Below are 22,852 nucleotides of genomic sequence, written 5' to 3' on the forward strand. Positions count from 1 at the left end.
TTAAACAAAAAACTCCTAAAAATGACAAAAACACACAACATAATTACTAAACCTTTTAACCAAAATGAAAATAAAAATGGAAAATATAAAAATAAAAACTGTTTCAATATATAACAAACTAATAGTATCTCTAATAAATCTCTAATAGTATCTCTATAAATAACACAGATTATAATGTATAAGAAATAAATGTTATATATATATATTTTTTTGTATTTTAATTTAGATTAGAATTTAATATGTCTGAAATATTTGATTTGTCTTGTGGCCCTCTTGGAAGCTTGCTGAGGTGTTTTCATTATCAGTTAACGGTCATAAACTATTTAAATAAAACCCGATAAGCATATGTCAGTCAGTATTTGTCCACATGTAAACACTTGACACGTGTCCCACCTTCTGTCCCTCAGTTTGTGGAAGACTACGAGCCCACGAAAGCTGACAGCTACAGGAAGAAGGTGGTTCTGGACGGCGAGGAGGTGCAGATAGATATTCTGGACACGGCCGGTCAGGAGGATTATGCAGCTATCCGGGATAACTACTTCCGCAGCGGCGAGGGCTTCCTCTGCGTCTTCTCCATCACAGAATTAGAGTCTTTTGCAGCGACTGCTGATTTCAGGTGATTTACAGCGCTGAGCTTATTTAGAGGAGCTGCATTGATTTTAGACTGTTACTCTTTAATTGATGATCTTGTTTATGGCCTGATCTGTTTTGTCTGATTGTATTAGGGTTGGCCACACTGGTCAGTTATGGTAGTTGTCCATCGAGTGACTAGTCTACTAGTTCATCTTTATTTATTTTTTTTGTAATGGTTCTTTAATTAGATGTTTAATGGCAAAACTGTTTAAACGCCAAACACATTATTTTTGCAAAGGCATTCTTATTAATTTTTTTTGAATGCTTTTGTGTAAATATTGAGTTGTAGGTGCCACATAAACACTTAACGACACTCTCTCGCTCAGAGAGCAGATTCTGCGGGTGAAGGAAGACGAGAACGTCCCCTTCCTGCTGGTGGGGAATAAGTCGGATCTGGAGGACAGGAGACAGGTGAGCGCAGACGAGGCCAAAGCCAGAGCGGATCAGTGGGGCGTGTGCTACGTGGAGACGTCTGCTAAAACCCGCGCCAATGTAGACAAGGTGAGAACTACAAAACCAGATCTGTAAACCTGAATTGATAGTTTACTAGTGTATAGGGAGGCAGTTACTGTGTGAATGCTACTGAAACTACATCCTGCACGCTCACAAGTGATATTACTGATGCATTCTTAACCTACTTTTCAGGCTAGAATTACTATACATTTAAAACAATTTATTATTAAAGAAAAACTTCACCCAAAAATGAAAGTTTGCTGAAAATCTACTCACCCTCAGGCCATCAGAGATTAGGATGAGTTTGTTTCTTCATCAGGTTTGTAGAAATGCAGCAAGAATCGTGTTTTAGTTAAAAACGTCTTAATGCTGGATTTGTTTCAGCTTTTGTCTTCTCCAGATGTTAACTGATGGACTGGAGTGCTGTGGATTACTTGTGGATTATTGTGATGTTTTTATCAGACTCTCATTCTGACGGCACCCATTCACTGCAGAGCATCCATTGCTGAGACACTGATGCAGTGCTACATTTCTCCAAATCTGATGAAGATAAAAAGACATCCTAATCTCGGATGGCCTGAGGGTGAGTAGATTTTCAGCAAATATTCATTTTTGGGTGAACTATTCCTTTAAGTGTAATCAACATGAAGCAACATGAAAACAGTATTGTGCACGATTCATCAGTGCACAGTATTTTAAGCTAAAAAGTGGACTGTAATGTTTAATCAAAGTCTAAACTTGTTCTTCCCATAAAACAACCTTCCATGTTGGCTAACGTCGCAAATCCATCTTACTCTCGTTAAATATTCTTTCACTGAGATGTAAAATGGGTTGTAAAGAGTGTTTCATATTGACTTCAAATTCTTTTTTTTTTGATAATGCAAGCAATTTGGAATTTAATTAAAGTGATACATTTTCCAAGATGGTATACTGTGTTGATTGCAGGTTTTCTTTGACCTCATGAGGGAAATTCGCGCTCGGAAGATGGAGGAGAGCAAGGAAAAGAACGGAAAGAAGAAGAGAAAAAGTCTGGCCAAACGAATCCGCGAAAGATGCTGCATTTTATAGTGTCTGCGATCATTTACTCTCCTCCTCCTGCATATGTAGCTGTATGTTCTATATGTTTGCCAGCTAATCCTCACCTCGATGTTTGCTGGTGTTTGTGTGTCAGATTAGATGAAGGACAGTCTGATAGAGTTGATGCAGTAGAGTCACATCAGTAATGTTGTCCAAAAGCACAGGACGCTGCTGGACTTGCGTATGAAAACTTCCTGTGCAAGACATATGAGAGCTTTTTGATTTTATTTTGTGTCAGGTTTGTTTAATGAATTCTGTTCTCTTTTACTTTTTTTAATGGCCACGTGTCTACCTGGATTTAACATCAGTCTCGGGTGATCCGATCTCAAATAGACAACACTAAATACAGCTGTTTTGTCCGATTTTTTTATGTTTTTGTCTCTTCTGCTCACCGAGGCTGCATTTATTTGATCAAAAATACAGTATAAACAGTGAAATATTATTGTAATTTCAAACGGCTGTTTTCTGTGTGAATCTCTGATAAACTAATGTATTCCTGTGATGCGCAGCTGTATTTTCAGCATCATTACTCCAGTCTTCAGTGTCACATGATCTTCAGAAATCATTCTAATATGCTGATTTGCTGCTCAAGAAACATTTCTGATTATTATCAATGTTGAAAACAGTTGTGCTGCACAATATTTTTGTGGAAACTGATACAATTTATTTTTCAGGATTCACAGATGAATACAAAATTGAAAAGAACAGCATTTATTTGAAACTGAAATCTTTTGTAACATTATAAATGTCTTTACTGTCACTTTTGATCAGTTTAATGCATCCTTGATGAACAAAATTATTAATTTCTTTAAAAAAAAACTTACTGTAACTTACTAAATCAAGGGTTTTAATTTATATTTGGATCACCTGAAAAGGATGTTAATACCGGTGTAAAAAAGCAGGGTCTCTGGCCTGAAAGCTAAAATGAGCGTGTGTTATTACTTTAATGTTAGATGACTTCATTTACTTAAATTACATAACTCTTCATTGACTTGAGGGGAAACTGAAAATACATGAGCAGAGCTAAAAAAAAAAAAAAGACAAGCTTTATTGTTAAAAACAAAAAAAACGGTGTCAATTTATTTGTTGGTCTGTGGCTAAGCAATTAGTAATTGTTATGCATAAAAAGTGCAGTACACTAACAAGCGATGAGATCTATGTTACACCAGTAACCAGTTACAGGTTTGTTTGTCTTTTAATCACTTAATATTCCAAGCAACGAGTCGGAAGCAGTGGGTGAAGGGGAGGTTGCTCTGGCTGCAGCGGTTTAGTGTGCTTGACTTCCTGATGCCTTGATGTCCTTTGTGAATGTGACACTCTGCCGTGCGCACTGAGCTGCACACTCTAGTGTCTGGCTGTTTCAGAATCAGGCTGCTAGAAGAACAGGACACAGGTGTCCTCGATGGACGTCAGCCGCATGAGATTTGCATCCTTACTGTTGGATGAAGACACAGCCGTTTGATGGCGCAGCAAGTACGATGACAATCTTATGCTTCTCAGATGTGATGTGAAAATCCAAAACCTATCGATTTGGACTGCTTGTGCGCTCCTGCCCCACAGTTCCAGTCTTAACCAGAGAAATGCATTGTCATTTTAATGTGTATCTATCCAGTGACTCTTTGTTTTTTTCATTCTGCTTTTTTATATATGTATTGTTAATGTGAAAGCTTATTTCAGCCATTTCAAAGAAATACATTTTTCTAATTTAAATGTGCTTTATTATTCACAAGAATGTTATTTGTATTCAGTACTAACTTTTATTCCCATTATACCTCTGTATTGTAGGAAAGCCCATTTCTGCCATACACACACACACACACACACAGTGTGTGTGAGTGTGTGTGAGTGTGTGTGTGTGAGTGTGTGTGAGAGTGTGTGTCAGCATGGGCTGTGCATGCCGAGAACTTGTGTGCACTTTAAAGGGAAGGTTTTTCTGTTAAAAATACACAATGTGAAATATACAGAATATATAGCTAATTTTCAGTTGTCTGTATTTCAAGGTTTGTTTTATATTTGAACCTAAATTGTAAAGTATAACTGCATTTAAGTTCACTTTTTTTCTTTAAATCCTGGCAAAAGGGGCATTTCCAACTGCAAAGGTAATAATAAAAATGAAAACATTATTTGTGCTTTGTTAACAGTTTATGGTCCAGTTTGCTTTGGTGTTATTGTCAGTAACAGGCCTTATTAAAACACAAAATGGTAATCACAGTATAATTGGCCGTGAGAAAGAAAGTCTAAATTAAATGATTTGAATAAATAATAAATCACAACATTATTTGTGCTCTTATAATAATTTTTGGTCCCGCAGAACTGAGGTCAGGTTATTTTGAACCCTTATGAAATATGAATTGGTAACCTAGAAATATCATAGTTAATACAGTTAGTTTTATCTGTAAATATGCAGTAATTAGGCATTAGTCATTATTGTCAAAATAAAATGTAATTTCTCTAAATTAAAGAATTTAAATCAACTCTAAATGTAAAAAAATAATGAAATGTTATCTAATTTCTGTCTTTAAAGTTTTAATTTTAGATTTGTTTGATTTTGTTTCCTTTTATTATGGTCTGTTACTTGTTTTCTCTATACGTGTTATGTTCCCCCATATTAATTATTAACCTGGGTGTGATGTTTAGTTAATTATTAACTATTATTAATGCTCATTAAAATCATATCCTGTAGTTGTGCATTGACTTATTTACTGATCTTGATCTGCAAAACTTTTTTCCCTTTTTTTTTTTTTTTTAATTAAAAAATCCCTTTATTGCGTAGTGAGCGGCAAGTTTTGCCTTTTCCCCTAATCAGCAAATGTTGAGTAACTTTCCAGGTTTTACTTCAATTACAACATACATGCACCCTTTTATGCAGCAGCAGATCAGCCAAAGGTCAGTCTGCAGATAAGACCTGAAGAAAAGCACTCGTTTTCCTAGAGTTTGATCCTATTGATGAAAACTAACAAACATGCAATGAACGAGAGCAACCTCCGCCACTGCGCCTTCATTTCTCAACTGTTGCATGGCATACAAAGTCTCACATGTGCAAAAGGAGACGCATGGTGGCGCCCTCTGCTGCCTGCGGCATGTGTTTGCAAGATTTAGGAGTTAATAAATGCCACTGCTAGAGCAAATCTACTCTGATTGCAGGCCTCAGAGAGCAAAGGCCTATTGCCGGCAGGAGTGCGCATGATTCGCTACTTTTGTTTTTGTACTTTGAAAGATTTCAGCTTTAATGTAGCCCCATACCCATCTTAGTATTTAAATAGAGATTTTATTTATATACAAAATGACACCTAAGTCCAACTCTGTGGACTAAACGGAATTTATGATTTTCTGTAGAGTGTTGAATCTGCCGAGCTGAACTCCGCGCTGACCAACATGCGCGCTACTTCCTTGTTAGTGAGTCGGTGTGAGAGGGCGACAAGAAGTTTCAGCCCCGCGTAAGTATGTGTGGATTTAGCTAACGTTTTCGATGAAATCTCCCCTTTGGAAAGCTCACCTCGCCGTTTTTACCTCCTCACCGGGGCGACAGCGCTATCCGAGCCATGGAGGCGGATTTAAAGGCGGTTGTGAGGCTGATTTGCTAAGTTAGCACAGGCTAGCTAACACTGTCTCTTCATCATATGCGCGGAACTGGATTACAACTCGAGGCTTTTATTGACTTCTCCGAGGCTCTTTCAGGAGTTATCCGATCGACGTGCGTTGTGACGGTTGGATGCGGCGGATTCGGTGTGATCCGGTTGGGAACGGTCGCGGTGTGAACACACAGACGCTTAGCCGAGCTAGACTAGCGCTTAAAGTGGGCTTCAAATGTTTTGCTTTGTTTGCCGGGGACTGAAGCGTGAGCGATAAAAGTGGGATCTTAAATGCCGAACACGGAGATCGTTCCCCGCGAGGGCCGGGGGAGAAGCCCGCCGCCGCAGAGGAGTCCGAGGGAGGCGAGACGGAGCAAGAGCCGCCGCGAGCGGCACCGGGAGAAGCGCCGGTCCTCCTCCTCCTCCTCCCGGAGAAAGAAGCACAAGCACGGCCGGGAGAAGCAGCAGCAGTCGTGGCAACAGCAGGAGGTGCTTTACGACGGGGATGTTCGGACATTAGTGGAGTACGACGACGTGAGCTCGCAGTCCGAGCGCTTCTCCGGTAGCCCGTCGCCCAGAACCGGCACGCCGTCCGTGGACCGGCTGAGCGAAGCCGAGCTCCAGGACTTCAGCTACGGCGGCGCTTCCACGCCGGGCAGCAGGGAGCACAACTCGTCCTCACGGAGGAAGGACGGAACCGGCGGGTCGGCGGAGAAGGGACGCCAGGAGAAGGAGACGAAGAGGAACCGGTCCAGCCCCGCGTTCAAGTCCCGCAGCGGCGTGAGGAATCACGACAGCAACGGCAGGAAGCCTTCGTCCGCGACCCAAACCGACAAAAAGGAGTCGAAGCGACACAAAAGCAAGTCCAAATCCGAGAAGGACCCTCCTTCTGCCTATAGGGAACCGCCGCAGGCTTACAGGGACGACCGGGAGGAGCTCAGGCCCTACTGGAGGAGCAGTCCGAGCTTCAAAGCAGCGGAGAGTCCCTACGGGGCGTCTTATTCCTACGGACACCAGTCTCCTAACACAAACTTCCCGTTTATTTCCAGGAGGAGCCCCAAGAGGCTCTCACCGAGCTCGACCTACTACGGTCGCGATTCAGAGGTGCACGGTGCCTATAACGTGTCGAAGTCGCCGAGTGGTAAGAGGAAGCGCTCCCCGAGCAGCCCGTGCTGGCGCCGGTCTCCGAGCTACGGCCGACACAGTCCCTGCGAGCAGAGCGAGGTCACCTGCAGCCCGTACGGCCAGCGCAGGCGCTCCCGGAGCCCCAGTCCGGACGGCAGGTGAGGCGTTGTCACGCTTATACGCGCGTTTAAAGCGGTCGCCGTGTGCTCTTGTGTACCGAGAGAGACTAATTGTAGGTTACGCGTGGGTTAGCGACTATACTGGAGTTGTAAATGGTGTATAATTGGATGATATTGGGAGGAGTACAACATGTGACTCGATTAGTTTTGAGTCGGTTCACACAACCGCTGTGAACGAATCAATCCGAGCGGTTCTCAGTTGTCGAATCGAGCCGAGAATCGACGAGTTGAAGTGAACCGAGTATTTGACCGAATGGCGAGTTTGAACAGAGAACCGACTCTTTTGATTGTTTCGATAATCAAAAGAGTCGGTTCTCTGTTCAAACTCGCCATTTATCGGTCAAACTCTCGATTCACGGCTTGTTTTGATAACTAAAAGAGTCGGTTCTCTGTTCAAATTTGTCACATCAGTCAAATAATCGGTTCACTTTAATTTATCGATTGTCGGCTTGTTTCAATAAAGTGAACCGATTATTTGACTGATGTGACAAATTTGAACAGAGAACCGACTCTTTCAGTTATCAAAACAAGCCGTGAATCAAGAGTTTGACCGATAAATGGCGAGTTTGAACAGAGAACCGACTCTTTAAGTTATCAAAATTAACCGAGAATCACGAGTTGAAATGAATCGAGTGTTTGACTGAGGATTAAAAGTTATTTACTTTGACTTAACATTAGCATAAATTTTACATATAAAGCATACTTGATGTTTATTGGACTGTATGAGTGATTAAAAAAAAACTGAATTGTTTTTAACAAATAGCCTAGCATTTTATACAATGCACAGACTTGTTCAGCTAATCGATGTAAATGAATCTTATTATTGCTTATTGTAATGCACATTTTATTTATTGTCTGTGACTTCTATTTTATTCGAGTTGCGTTTTTCTTTTCTTTCTTTTTAGGGTTTATATTACAAATCCATACCATGGTAACCTTAATTTCTGCCACTACTTTAATCAAAAGATTTATTTAAAATTAATAAAGCTACTTACACTGTTAAACAAAGATCTTTATTATTATTATTATTATTATTATTATTATTATTATTATTATTATAATAGTAGGTTAACAAACTGTAATACAAATGGTATTTTGGTAGAAACTATAGTTACCATGCTGTATTAATTGGCTGAAACTATGAAAAGGATATTATTGTGCTTTTATAACAGCTTGTGATTGTTGCTTTTCTCTGTCCGATGCGAATGCATTTCCAGAAGTGTATAAAACTGTATATATTGTTTTTGCTTTTGTATAATTTGCACAGTTTTTTATAACTCAGGCCTACAAAAGATGTAACTCCAGTCTCACATTCCGTACAGAATGCCACAATTCTTTCCTATTACAATTCATACTCTTTCGTTTTTAAGTAAATAAATCTAATTTAATATGACAGAGCTTCACAATCAATAGAAATGTCAGATTGTGCTGTTATTTTCTGACTGCTGTAGACTTCGCTGGCATTTTTGAAGACCATACAACCTTTATTTGTTTACTATTTTAGTTATAATCCGCACACAAGCGTAGAAGACCTTTCCATTTGATTCGTTTGAGCTTAAAATAGTCGTTGCACCCACTGTTGACTCTTTCCACACTCTGTGAAGTGCACATGAGTTGGTTGAGCTCACGTGAATCGCAGGCTTTATAACGAGAGTCGAGCGGCCCCATGGCTTAAGCACGCACTGGAGGCTGAAGCCTAGACTTCACAACATGAGCATCTGCTTTCTACCTTATGAGTTCAAAAATGTAAGTCGTATGTGAGTTTCATAAAGGGCTTGTCAGTTGTTGTATTAGGCATAATGACAGTTGTAATTATAAACCAGATAAGTGTAAGCTCAGTTTGAGAAGCACGTGCGTTTTCATTGGCTTCGTCAGTCATTGTGTGGCTTCGTCCGCTTTGCTGTCAGATGATTGCACAAGCAAATAGCAGAGACGTTGATCATAGACTGGATTATTTCCATTCGCTTTAGTTAATAGTAAATTCTAAAAGTGTTTCAGCATAAAAAGCTGTTTTGTTTAGGATGAAGGCCACATATTTGGCATTCCTTTTGCAAATGCCCGTTTGGTAATGAAATATAAGTTCCATGTAATTTAGTTTCAGCATTTAGCTCTGTCTTAACGTTTAGCGATTGACGACTCTCAGATCGCTTAAATGCAGTTTGCATTGTAACAAGGTAAAAGCCTTGGTAAGTGGTTTAATAAGTAACCACTGATGATCAAAACACTTACACTACTAGGGCTGCACAATTAATCGAATTTCTAATCGCGATTACAATTACGGATGTTACAATTGCGTAATACTTCAAAGCGGCAAGTAATCGTTCAAAGTCCACTTATGTTGTTCTGTGTGCTTAAGATGTGTTTTTTCTTTCTACAGGTTATCTTAAAGGTTTTCCCATTGTTTCAGTTTCAGTTAAATTATAATACCATTCATATGTTCACTTTTTTATTTAAAGAAGAAACCAATCCAGTGTATATTTGACATTTGAGGCTTAATACTATAGAAAAGCAATATACGTTTTCCAGTTAGTGTTTTCAGCTTTTTATTTTCATATATAAATATGGCATGCAGTTGCTTCAAACAATGTATAAACATCATTCAAAGTAAATTGTAATAATCGTAATTAATAATCGCAATTACAAATGATTTTTGTCATAATCGTGTAGCCCTATACACTACCGTTCAGAAGTTCGGGGTCAGTCGTATTGTTTTAGTGTTTCTGAAAGAAGTCTCTTCTGCTCACCGAGGCTGCATTTATTTGATCAAATATGCAGTAAAAATTATGAAATATTATTACAATTTCAAATAGCAGTTTTCTCTGTGATTATATGTTAAACTGTAATTTATTCCTGTGATCAACGCTGTATTTTCAGCATCATTACTCCAGTCTTCAGTGTCACATGATCTTCAGAAATCATTCTAATATGCTGATTTGCTGCTCAACAAACATTTCTGATTATTATCAATGTTGAAAACAGTCGAGCTGCACAATATTTTCATAGAAACTGATATTCTTTGATGAATATAAAGTTTAAAAAACACAATTCATTTGAAATGTAAATTAAAACTTTATACATTTCTTTTGTCACTTTTAATCAATTTAATGCATCCTTGCTTAATAAAAGTATTAATAAAAAAATCTGACTGACTTCAGACTTTTAAATGGTAGTGTATGACTTTCTGCTGGAAGACACAAAATGCTCTTTTCTGCACAGTGAACATACAGTAACCACAGGCTTTCAAGCTCCAAATATAGTAAAATTAGATTCATAAAATTAGTCAGTAAGACTCATTGACCGTATTGTCAGATTCTGGAGCCATATGATAGATGTGTGTGGGGAACAGACCGAAGTGTGAAGGGGTTTCACAGTGACATCCAGATATCAGTCATTCTCAAAGAGATTTCTCAATATCCGCCAACACAGCTCTATAGAAATGAGCAATGACAGAGTGAGCTGTTGCTTGATGCACAGGGCTTGCTAAATTTACAGGAATTCTTCAGATTTTAGTAGCCCAAAATGAATTTGACTAGCCCGAATAAAAAAGATATCGGCTGAACTTCACTGTGGACAAAATCAGCGTGATCAGAAAGTTCAGTGATTGTATTTTTTCTTCAAATAAGTCAGGAGTGTAGGGTGCAACGGATCACAAATCTCACGGACTGGATCATAATACATGTTTTGAGTCACAGATCAGATCATTTATTGGATGAGCAAAAAAAAAACAGTGTGTATATATATATATATATATATATATATATGAATATGAATAACTCCATTTTTAACAATTGCAGATTAATATATATATATATATATATATATATATTAATATGCAATTGTTATAAATGGAGTGATACATATTAATATATATATATATATATTTTTAGTACCGACTTGGTACCGAAATGCCGGGTCTTTTGACAACACTAGTTCTGAGTTTGCATGCTTTATGAACCGCGGCTCTCTCTGTGTGTGATTTTATTTCACTATTCAAGATAGAAATCATCCCCTCCACTGAACTCTCAAATATCAATTTCACATATTCAAACCTCATCAAGTTTGAATTTGTGCATACGTGAACGTGATGTATAAATGTGCGCTGCGTTTATATTGTTTGCTGCTTTAAATGTTCAAGTCAGGTGGATTCTGATTGGCTGCCAATTAGAGCTGCATGAGTAACCGTTAAAAGATTGTGATCTCGATTCACACACCCACAAGATCTTATTCCTAAATGACAATGATTTGTCTATATCGATTAAACCTTTGACAAGTACAATCACAGCAAACATTCAAACTATAACAGAAGTACTGGGATAAACGTTATAGTTCTATAAATGTTATAGTTCGGATATAAACACTGATGTCTACTGTAGTGATCAAAATAGAGTAAATCACCTTTTAAAAGTAAATTGAGGCTTCAAATAAAGATTGCAGATTACATTTATGCCAGTAGATGGCGACAAGTGACTTAAATGTATTTCATTCAATCATTCACTCAAGAGATTTATTCAAAAACACTGATTCATCGAGTAATGAAGCAAATGAAGTCTTTGAGTGAGTCATTGAATTATTCATTCAACCTGATAAAGTAAATCATTCAAATTACTGGATGTTTTTAAATAGACTGCAGCAATTAAGAAAATTACATGCTATTTTTAGTTGTCTATTCAGAATCGTGATCTCTATTTTTTTATTTATTATTAAATCGTGATGCTCAGTTTCTCCAGAATTGTGCGACTCTACGGTTAATGTTTTTTATTCACCAGATGCGAAAAATCATATCGAAAGTTATTCCAATGATATCGCTCCCCTGTCTGCTCAAAAATTACTCTGTTCCTGACACAAAGCTATCGCATGACTTCAGAAGACTTGTAATATAGTTTGCATGTCGTATAAACTGCTTTCTTGTGGCTTTTTATGGTGCTTTTGTCATTTTTGGAGCTTGATAGCCCCTGCTCTGCTATTTTCTTTGTATGCAAAAAAGAAGGCAAGAAGGACTAATGGAATTTATCATTGCGTCTTCCATGGAAGAAAGAAGATCGTGCAGATTTACATTTAATTCATTCTGCTCTTGCTTTCAGGCGGACGGGAAAGTCTCGCAGCAGGAGCCCGTACCAGTCTTCGCGTCATTCTCGCTCGCACAGCCGTCATCGGCACTCACGGTCCCGCAGCCGGCCCTCCAGTCTGTCCCCCAGCTCCCTGACCCTGAAGAGCAGCCTGGCCGCTGAGCTCAGCAAGCAGAAGAAAGCCAAGGCCGCCGAAGCCGCCCGCGTCAAAAACTCCAGCAATGCCTCCACCCCGACCAAGGGCTCCTCGTCCTCATCCAGCGCTCCCCAGCCCAGCCCCGTCATCAACCACACCACCAAGAAGACCAGGCCTCCCTCACCGCCGCCAGTGTCCGAGAAAGGCCCCAGAACCCCAGCGTCCAGTCAGCCGCAGTCTCCTGTGGATCGACCCGCCAAGAGGAGCTCAGACGCCTCGCAGTCCAGCAGAGAAGCCAAGGTGAAGGAGGAGAAAAAGAAGGGAGGACAGTCCATGCAGGTCAAAGACAAGGACCGAGAGAAAGCAGCTGCTCCAGCCATAGCCTCTCTTCCACTTGCAGCCAACAATCTGGATCATCTGGATGGAAGCGACAGGTTTGATTTATCATTGATCTTTGAAAACAGGACATCTGAGTATTTCACTCATTGCTTTCGAAGTTCATCAAGGTTTTTGCAGGTTCTCAATTTAAGACTTTTTAAAGACCTATTTAAGACAAAGTGAAGAAAATTCAAGGGCCAAATTGAATGGATCATAGTAGAGCCCGATTTTATCGGCCGATATGAGCCTGTCGCAGATATATCGGTATCGGTGTATATGTCGCCGATATGTCACCGATATGAACTTTTGTTTTACAGAACATAAAACGCAGATAAAATTCTTGTAAATGGTGTAATTATGTAGTTTGTCCAGCAGAGTGCGCTCCATTGTTTGCTACTGGCGATCTGGATGAAACGCTTTAAAGCTTAAGTGTATGGAATACCATTGAAAATTTGAACGGCCATATCTCCGTAACGACGCGGGGGATCCGCACCAAATTCAGGGGATCCCTTCAGCTTGTACTATAATGTACACGTAAAGAATATCGGCCGATATATCGATATCAGCAGTTTTATACTCCCAAATATCGGTATCGGCATCGGCCCTCAAAAAACCCATATCGGTCGGGCTCTAGATCATAGTACATCAGTATATTCTGTAATTGTGAATGTATAGAGAGCTGAAAATGAGTTGTATTAACAGTTTGAAAATACAACTTCCAAGAGATCTCCATTACTTATTAAAGCTTAACTAGAATATGAAAATAACTTATACTGTACATTCTGAATAGACTGCAAAATATGCTGTCCTTTCTCAGTATTTTTGTCTTGTTTGTCCAGTGTAAATGTCTAAAGACTCTTAAATCAGTATACATTGAGAAATAAAATCATGAGAAATTGATCAAAATGTTCATGACTTTATGAGTTTATGATTAAAAGAAGAACAAATATTTGCCAGTGAGCTCAAAAAACTAACTTCATTCAAACGGAAAACGTTTTCATTCCTCATTGGCAGATATTTGTTCTTGTTTTAAGCATAAACTCACTTCATTTTGTTCAATTTCTCAGAAAACAAGACTTCATGTGTTCATTTTGCATCTCAGGTAAATGTATTTTGATGTTTGTCCCACAAAACAATTGGAGGATATTATGTTACCTTTTTTTGCAGTGCATGCAACATGTAATGCCGTGACTTAAGACTTTCTGCTCTTATTTGTGGAAGGGCGGATTGAGACTTTTTAAGACCTGCAGAAACCTTGGATCCACACTTCGTTGGATTGTGCATTGTTTTTAATGTATCCACTGAAAGCCTCCTTTATTCCAATAGCAGTATCTTGAAGGAGTCTTCAGCAACCACAGGGAAGAAGAAACCCGAAAGGAAAGCCCGTCACCTCCTCGCAGACCTCCCTCTTCCTCCAGAGCTCCCTGGTTCGCCCCACAGCCCACCTGATGACAAAAAGACGCCCACCCCGCGGAAGAGACCAAAGTATGTAGTCAAACAGCCCCTCCTGAGACATCTACTCAGGTTAGCAACATTAAACCTCATCTGTGGTTGCATTGCAGAATTTGTGGCCCACGCTTCGGAGAGATCAAGGAGACGGAGATAGACTGGGGAAAGCGATGCGTTGACAAGTTTGAGATCATTGGGATCACTGGAGAAGGTACTTATGGACAGGTGTACAAAGCCAAGGACAAAGACACTGGTAAGATGTTCTCAAACGATTATATATACCTTGACGATAGAACTGAAGTCTGTGCTCAAGTGCCTTAATTTGAATGCTAATGCATTCTGAGGCCATTAATCACTTAATGTAGCTCATCCATCTTTCTGGTGTTGCTTATTCAGCGGAGTTGGTGGCCCTAAAGAAGGTCCGTTTGGACAATGAGAAAGAGGGCTTCCCCATCACAGCCATCAGGGAGATCAAGATCTTGCGGCAGCTCAACCACAAGAGCATCATCAACATGAAGGAGATCGTCACTGACAAAGAGGACGCTTTGGACTTCAAGAACGACAAAGGTATCGCATGGAAATGACCCATCCTTTGGCTCGGAGTTTCTCCTCGCTGTGTCGGTGTGATAATTGTGTTTTCATCTCACAGGGGCGTTTTACCTGGTGTTTGAGTACATGGACCACGATCTGATGGGCCTGCTGGAGTCGGGCCTTGTGCACTTCAACGAGAGCCACATCAAGTCTTTCATGAGGCAGCTGCTGGAAGGACTGGATTACTGCCACAAGAAGAACTTCCTGCACAGGGACATCAAGTGCTCCAACATCCTGCTCAATAACAAGTCAGTGCAAACTAGATTAAAAGAGTTTCATATTCGGTTTGTTTTCGGGGGCTGGAGGGAAGAATATCGGCTTGAATGGTAATGAAATGAACATTATGACGGGGTAGATAAACTGCTTATTCTAGCTTTATTAGGATGACAGAATAAGGGACGTATTAACTTTCACAGACAGACTTTGCAGATTTCACAGATCGTTGCATTGTTACAGTGTCTGTAGTTTAAGTAAATGGACAGTGTGTTCTCTCTCTGCTAGCTGCACCCAGATATGCCCGTTTATTTGTCAGGGAAAGTATGCCAAAACACGCGATCCAGATCAGTGTCTTTTGGGAAAACTACAGGTCGTACTTCACATTTTTCCATCCCCACTCATGGACTTTCATTTGAAGCCCAGTGCATTATGGGCATTGAAGTTTTCTTACCTTTTTGGCAAAAGGGAGCACAGCAGCTCTTTTGCCTTTTTTGCCTTTGGTCACGTAGCACCAAAGTAAAAATTTAATTTTGTATTTCTACTCTGGCTGGGAGATATAGTAAAAAATGCAGTCTTTCTCTCTTTTTATTTTTTTTATACTTAGTTTGACCAATTGCAATTTTATTTTAATGTTTAAGTTGAAAAAACACATTCGCTTGATAAATATCTTTGCAGAAACTTTATATAGGTAAGAAATTGTACATTCAGGAGCTGGTTTTCAACCCCTGCCCCGTGAATTTTAGAAATACTCGACATGAATTCTATAAATAATTTTAATAGCACGGCCATTCAAAACCTGAGGGTCTACCATGTGTGTAGTAAAGCGATAACGTCAGACAATCCTTTTGGGTGGGAATGAATTTAAACACAGATATCGGATACCAGTCGTGTCTAAGTGAATGTAAACAGACGGGCCAAAACATCGGATCTGTGCATTAAGACTTGCAGTGTAAATACATCCTAATGGACCAAATTGAGATCTGAGTCTACTTTTAAAGCCAGAAATGGGTTGAGTGCAAAGTGAACTGGGTTCTTTCACTTTTTGGTCCACTTAAAGTGGTCTAATCTCTTTTAACCCTTTAGAACCTGAAGCTGAAAGAAGTCGTTTTTTACGTATTTTACAGCCAAAAAAATACAATTCTAAAACAATATGCTATCTTCAAGTGCAAAGTGTCATTATTTTCAGAAAACAAAAAGCTTTCGGTAAATTACGGTTATTGACTATTATTGTGTGTTGAGAGTTTGTAAATAGAATTTAAATTCAGTAAAAAGAAAAAATGTGAATTTGACTGGTTTTTATTTAGAAAACACAAGAACAAAAGAATCGAACAGCTCAAACTTGAAAACTGGACTATAATGCATATATACAAGTCTTTTTTGTGACACTGGGTTTCACTTTTTTTTTATTTTAATGCATGCAAATACACGTACGCAAATCTCTGTACTTCTCCGCTCAATTTTTTTTCCTTTTCACGCTTCCCGAAAGTTTGCTGAGGGAATTCAGGACATTAGCGAAATAAGCTGTATATTGCTGAAAAGCGCACGAGGTCAGTTGAATTATTTGAATGATTTGAACATGAATGCAGCTTGGTTGGGTGTGTCGGTGACGGCAGCCGGTTTAATAGAGGACTCAAGTATGTTAACGTCACTCGAGGACATATTACACCTCCATTAGATCAAATCATTGTGGACTAAACTTCAATATTACCGCAGATCTAACGTCTGATTGATGTCTGAATGTGTGCTGTCCTGCAGGGGTCAGATCAAGCTGGCAGATTTCGGATTGGCTCGTCTGTATAACTCTGAAGAGAGGTACGTCTCTTGATTTGATTCACGACTTGATTCAGCAAGCAGTTATGATTTGCGTGAACCGAGCAGACTCTTGACTTTTCCTGTGCGTTCATTCTCCAGTCGGCCGTACACCAATAAAGTGATCACTCTGTGGTATCGGCCGCCCGAGCTGCTGCTGGGAGAAGAGAGGTACACGCCTGCCATCGACATGTGGAGCTGCGGGTGAGGAAACACTGTGCTGTTACTAGAGAAATCCCTCCAGATTCCACCTCCTCAAGGTGTTTAAACCCTCCATGTCACACAGGTGCATTCTGGGAGAGCTTTTCACAAAGAAGCCCATCTTTCAGGCCAACCAGGAGCTGGCGCAGCTAGAGCTCATAAGGTAACCACATGTTTGTAGAGGGTTGGAGATCCAGCTTTTGCTTTCTGAGATCCAGCTGACCTATATATCTGTGTCCAATCCAGTCGTATCTGTGGCAGCCCTTGCCCCGCTGTGTGGCCAGACGTGATCAAGCTGCCCTACTTCAACACCATGAAACCAAAGAAACCGTACCGGCGGAGGTTAAGGGAAGAGTTTGCTTTGTGAGTAATCAGAAATGAATGAAACCAGTTTAGTCTGTTTTAAGGGCGTTCTAGCTCATGACAACAAAGGGTTAAATGGATATACGGGGTTCCTGCGGGTTTTAAAAAGTCTTGACTCGCCCTTCCACAATTAAAGCCAAAAACAAAAAGGTCTTAAATCAGAGCAGAAAGTCTTAAGTCGAGGCATTAGATGTCGCATGCACTGCAGAAACATGAACATCTGCCTCAGTATTTTGTTTTCTGATTCAAAAATTATAAACATCCTTAAATTAAGATACATTTACTTCTATGAGTCTTGTTTTCTGAGAAACTGAACAAAAATGAAGTTAGTTTATGCTTAAAACGGGAATAAATATCTGTCAGCAGGGAGCGAAAACTTTTGTTTTATTCAAACTCACTTCATTTTGATAATTTTCTCTTCCTATTTTGTCATTTTGCTTCTGAAGTAAATGTGCTTTGATTTAAGAATCTGGAAGACGAGTCAGAAATACTGATAAGAGCATCACTTTCTTTGCAGTGTGATAGTCATTTTATTTTTGTAAAATGAATTAAAAAGTAATGGAAATCTGTTGCTTTTACAAACGTTTAAGTGTTGCTGATACATTTGCATTTAGATACCATAGTGAGTATTGTGTTCCATTCAATTCATTCCTTAAATTGTCTTAAAAAGTTATTAAATGTCTTAGATTTACCATCATAAAACCCGCAGAAACCCTAATATTTTACCCGAGAGTTCTGCTGTAATTGTGAGCTTGTTATTTTTGGTGGGAAGACGATAGAAAAAATCTCTTTGCTGATAAAGTCAGGAAGCATTTTAGTGCTGATGCCATAAAATGAAGAGGATCTGCAGTAAGTGTGTAATCAATGCATTATCTGGTTTATGAATCGCAGGAAAAGTCCTTTTGTCACACAAGCCTTTCCCCTCTTAAAGCAGCTATTTTGTGGCAAGCTTTATAGCTGTTCTTCATCAATGATGCTTTGCTTCTCCCATGATTTTTTTAATTAATTATCTATGCATTGATAATTACATCGTGGTGGTGGTGTTCATGTGCATTTAATTTGTCAATATGATTATTCTGACATGATTTGAAGGCAGCATTAGACGTGTAAAGAATAATGTATACTTCAAGCCGCTATAAGCATGGGTGTCAGTGGTATCTTTAGCGGCGGCTGTTGGTTTGAATGTTTCAGTATTCCTCTGATGGCCCTGGATTTGTTCGACCATACGCTCGCGTTGGACCCGAGCAAACGCTGCACTGCAGAACAAGCTCTCAGAAGTGACTTCCTCAAAGATGTGGACCCAGCCAAGATGCCTCCGCCTGAGTATGAGATTGTGTTTTTGCTTTCACTTTACCATTTTTTACTTTTCCATTTACCATATTTGTTTATAATATACCAGATTTTTTTTTTTTTTAAGCAGCTATGCTTTTAATTAGTGTGCTGAAAGCTTCCGCTAATTGCAACTTTTTAAAAAAAAATTTTATTCCATGGCGGGAGGGAAAAAAAATGCAAGATATAAATTCAGAATTCTGAGGATGAAAGTCTGAATTGTGAGATATAAACTTGCAGCTGCTAGATAAAAAGAAATAGTTGCAATTAACTATAAAAAAATAGGGTTGGAAAATTTCCAGTAAATTTAGCAAACATTCCAGAAATTTTGGAAACTTTCCAGGATCTTTTGGAATATTCCAGGGATTTTTTTTAAAGCGCCAATCTCATTGGTCGGCCAGTTTTTAACGCAGCGCGTCGAATCAAAAAAACGAGCCAGAGGCGTTTTTTTTTTTTAAATGCCGCTTTTTCACGCCTCGGGCTCATTTTTTTGGTTTGACGCACTGCGTAAAACACGACTTGGTGGAGCTCAAGCACAAAACGGTCTTGCCCAAGCGCACATTGATACCTAACGACGAAGAGGAAGTAAGTAGACCAAGAAGATGCATCGAGGCTAGATGAATGTAGAGCTGCTGGTCTCATTGGGCTTTATGACAGACGCGACATCGACTACAAAAATCTTGATAAGAGGGAGTTGTTATGGAGAGGAACTGCAGATCAAATAGGATTCAATGTGTACCGGGGTATTTCTGTTTTTCATTAAGCGCCATCTAATGTCGGAGTGAATTTGCATGCGGTGTCCACTAGTGAGAAAGACATTAAAATCCAGGCATTGCTAGTAGGGTTGCAAAAAAGTGGAACATTTCCAGTAAATTTCGGAAATATTCCAGAAATTTTAGAAACTTTCCAGGATATTTTGGAATATTCCAGGGATTTTTTTTGGAAAGTTTCCGGTCATTTACAGGAAATTTTCCACCCCTTTGCAACCCTATTAAAAAAATAATAATTTCAAAAAATAATAATTTCAATTTCTCAATTTCATTGAGAAACTCGCAATTGCAAGAAAGAAGTGAATTGTGAGATAGAAAGTCGCAATTCACTTTATTATTATTTTTTTTAAGTAAATAAAAAACACTTTAAAACAGTAATAAAATAAACCTAAACGTGAGTTGTTGGGTTTTTTTTTAGGACATTTTTTTTTTCTTGAAAATTACCCAATTGTGCCTTTATTTCACTCATAACTTTGAATAATCAGTGTAAATTTAATTCCAGCGATTTAATGTATGCTTTATTTTTTCTCGGATTACAGTTTTTCACCTCTGATTCTCTGTGTCGTGATCTGATTCCGTCTCTGTTTCTTCTGTAGTCTGCCTCTGTGGCAGGACTGCCATGAATTGTGGAGTAAGAAGCGGCGCCGGCAGAAGCAGATGCCGGAGGAGCTGACTGCTCCTAAAGCCCCTCGGAAGGAGCTGGGTTTGGATGACAGCCGCAGCAACACGCCGCAGGGCTTCCCTGCCGCCGGAGCACACAAAGGTCCGAGTGCTGCTGCCGCTGCAGCCCTGCTGGGTAAGAACATCAGCACAAACACTGTTGTATCCGTCACACGTTCTAGACACACAGCAGTTACTCTTTTGTCTTGGGTCAGTAAAGAAACTACCCAGAACACCCTAGTTACACCTTGGCAACCACTTAGCAGCATCTTCACAATAAGCCACAGCAGCCTAGCTTCGTGGTGGAGGGCTTTAGGCATCAGTTTGCACTAAGCCACATTGTCTCATAGCAGTCAGTAAAGGATGGAATACACTACACCACATTTAAAATGTGACCAGATTGGAAAACACTAGGGGCCAGATTTCCTAAACGGGCATATTAGCATTAGAGCACAATCCCATAAAAGCACAGATGGGAGTGTAAAGTTCTGACAATGCACAAATTAAAGAATAAATTAAAAAGACGCAGCCGGCTTGTTTCCATTTAATGACAAATGCAGTCTACCAAGAGCAGCGCAAATTAGTAACCGTCACAGCCGTGTGATCGAAAAATGGGTTAAGACATGCTTTTCTTGGCTGTTAAATAATGGCGCAAACTGAGTACTGCAAACCTTAGTAAAATCACTTTGCACGATTCATTTAAATCCTCTCCTCCTATCAATTTTGCATCTGAAAGGAAAACACCTATAAAAAAATTAATCTTGTCAAAATCCACTGTCCATCAAGCTTATTTTACTGGACTGTAATACTTCTGCCCCACTGAGGAATTTGTTTTATTCTGTTGGTGCTTTTAAAAAAGGTTTTTAGCCAAGAAAATCAAAGTTTAGTCTTAAGCGTTTTTAGAAAAAATTAGTTTCTTTTGAATAACTAATGCTCGCTCTCGCCATGAATATAGCCATAGAAGAAGGCATGGCTTTATAAAGAAAAGAAACTCCAGCAAATGCATTTGCATTAAGATCAGCCGCAAAAATAACTGTATCCATGCCTTTTCATCACCAGTTTTTCACTGCGTGTGTTTAAATCCTCACAGTAGTTAGGCATCATACACTCGTCGACTTTAATGGTTACAGAGAAAAACTGGGAACAATTCTATTATTCTATTCTATTATTGAAGCACCACATAATGATGTGAAACATGGGTGTTTTACACCTCTAAAGCATAAAAGTGAATGAGTTGGCATCGTAGGATCATATGCGCTGGTATTTTGGCTCATTTCGACTGTCTGGCGCGTCAGAAAGTGAGCTTTGATTGAGTAACTTAACTGTTCAGTTCACTAAAAAGAACCAGCTTTTGAACAGGACATCACTAGTGTAGTGTAGTCCAGCCTTAAGTCTTGTTCACACCGGGACGAATATCGCACGCGATTATCGCCGACATTTAACGCCTCGTGACTAAACAAAGGGTGCCAATGTGAGTGTGCACACCGACGCGCAAAAGTCGTGTTTTACTTTAACTTCAGCAGCTCCAAGCACGTTAACAAAAGCGCCAATCTCATTGGTCGGCCAGTTTTTAACGCAGCGCGTCGAATCAAAAAAACGAGCCAGAGGCGTTTTTTTTTTTTAAATGCCGCTTTTTCACGCCTCGGGCTCATTTTTTTGGTTTGACGCACTGCGTAAAACACGACTTGGTGGAGCTCAAGCACAAAACGGTCTTGCCCAAGCGCACATTGATACCTAACGACGAAGAGGAAGTAAGTAGACCAAGAAGATGCATCGAGGCTAGATGAATGTAGAGCTGCTGGTCTCATTGGTGTCTGAACACAAAGGGCTTTATGACAAACGCGACAGCGACTACAAAAATCTCGATAAGAGGGAGTTGTTATGGAGGGGAATTGCAGATCAAATAGGATTTGATGTGTCCCGGGGTATTTCTGTTTTTCACTAAGCGCCATCTAATGTCAGGGAGTGAATTTGCACGTTCACTCGGCTCATCGCCAGTGAAAATCGCTTGGGTATGAACACACAAGACACGTCGAAAAACGTCGGCGATAAGCGCGAGATAATCGTCCCGGTGTGCACGAGGCTTTAAGTAGGTATTGAGCTGATAATGAGCAAACCATTCAATCTTCACTTGTCTTTTTCTTCTAGACCCCAAAGCTCCCAACTCACAACTGACTCAAGAGCAGCTGGCTGTGCTTCTGAACCTCCTGCAGTCCAAAAGCGGCCCGGTGGGATCGGCGCAGTTCGCTCAGACCGTGGGGTCCAAGATGAACCCAGAGACGCTACAGCAGCTGACACAGGCTTTGCCCCCTGGGCCACTGGAGTCTGAAAGACCCCCAGAACCGCCTCCGCTCCCCAAAGTCTCTAAACCCCCTCAGCCGCCTCCATCGGGGGCCGGAGCGCCCCGCACCCCACCCATGCCGAAGCCGCCTTCGCCCCCCACCCCACAGCAGTCGGTCAAGAGCGACGGAGAGGCTTCGGCCGCAGCCACGCAGACCGCCGTCACCATGCTCCTCGCTCAGCTCCTCAAAGTCCAGCAGGGTGCAGGAGGAGAGGTCCTAGGGTTCGAGGGGCCCGAGGGCGGCGTCTCAAACGCAGCAGGTCCACCTGAGCCCAGCCCTGTATCTCCAGGTAATGCATCCTGTACCTCCTGAACATCTTGGCTGTGTCGGAAATCTCATATTATCCGAGTAGGGATATCACTTTGGAATTAGAAATAATTAAAAATAGATAAAAATGGATGGATTAAAGGGACAGTTCACCCAAAACTGACATTTAGCCCATGATTTACTCACCCTCAAGCCATCCTAGGTGTATATGACTTTCTTCTTTCAGACGAATCCAA

General features: G+C 40.2%; 2 protein-coding genes across 3 annotated transcripts in view; both read left to right on the plus strand.

The window, feature by feature from the left end:
- Positions 1–2,550, plus strand: part of LOC107655676 (ras-related protein Ral-A-like) — a 2,870-nt gene extending 320 nt beyond the window's left edge. The window contains exons 2-4 of the mRNA XM_016443246.1: positions 408–616; positions 960–1,134; positions 2,032–2,550. Of these exons, the coding sequence (XP_016298732.1) occupies positions 408–616; positions 960–1,134; positions 2,032–2,154 (507 nt within the window). The 3' untranslated portion in view covers positions 2,155–2,550. The remainder of the gene's footprint in view (positions 1–407; positions 617–959; positions 1,135–2,031) is intronic.
- Positions 2,551–5,316: 2,766 nt separating this feature from the next.
- LOC107655698 (cyclin-dependent kinase 13-like) overlaps positions 5,317–22,852 on the plus strand; it is a 19,799-nt gene continuing 2,263 nt past the window's right edge. Inside the window, exons 1-13 of one of the 2 annotated variants that reach the window (XM_016443274.1) lie at positions 5,317–7,018; positions 12,121–12,675; positions 13,949–14,104; positions 14,182–14,321; positions 14,465–14,635; positions 14,718–14,907; positions 16,631–16,687; positions 16,787–16,888; positions 16,971–17,048; positions 17,132–17,248; positions 18,440–18,571; positions 19,944–20,143; positions 22,156–22,638. In XM_016443274.1, coding sequence (XP_016298760.1) covers positions 6,027–7,018; positions 12,121–12,675; positions 13,949–14,104; positions 14,182–14,321; positions 14,465–14,635; positions 14,718–14,907; positions 16,631–16,687; positions 16,787–16,888; positions 16,971–17,048; positions 17,132–17,248; positions 18,440–18,571; positions 19,944–20,143; positions 22,156–22,638 — 3,373 coding nt within the window. In that variant the 5' untranslated portion in view covers positions 5,317–6,026. Of the gene's footprint in view, positions 7,019–12,120; positions 12,676–13,945; positions 14,105–14,181; positions 14,322–14,464; positions 14,636–14,717; positions 14,908–16,630; positions 16,688–16,786; positions 16,889–16,970; positions 17,049–17,131; positions 17,249–18,439; positions 18,572–19,943; positions 20,144–22,155; positions 22,639–22,852 lie in introns of both variants that reach the window. The other variant, XM_016443273.1, reaches the window with a different exon arrangement.

Source organism: Sinocyclocheilus anshuiensis, unplaced genomic scaffold (genome assembly GCF_001515605.1).
Source record: "Sinocyclocheilus anshuiensis isolate Anshui unplaced genomic scaffold, SAMN03320099.WGS_v1.1 scaffold631, whole genome shotgun sequence".
Classification (NCBI taxonomy): Eukaryota; Metazoa; Chordata; class Actinopteri; order Cypriniformes; family Cyprinidae; genus Sinocyclocheilus; species Sinocyclocheilus anshuiensis.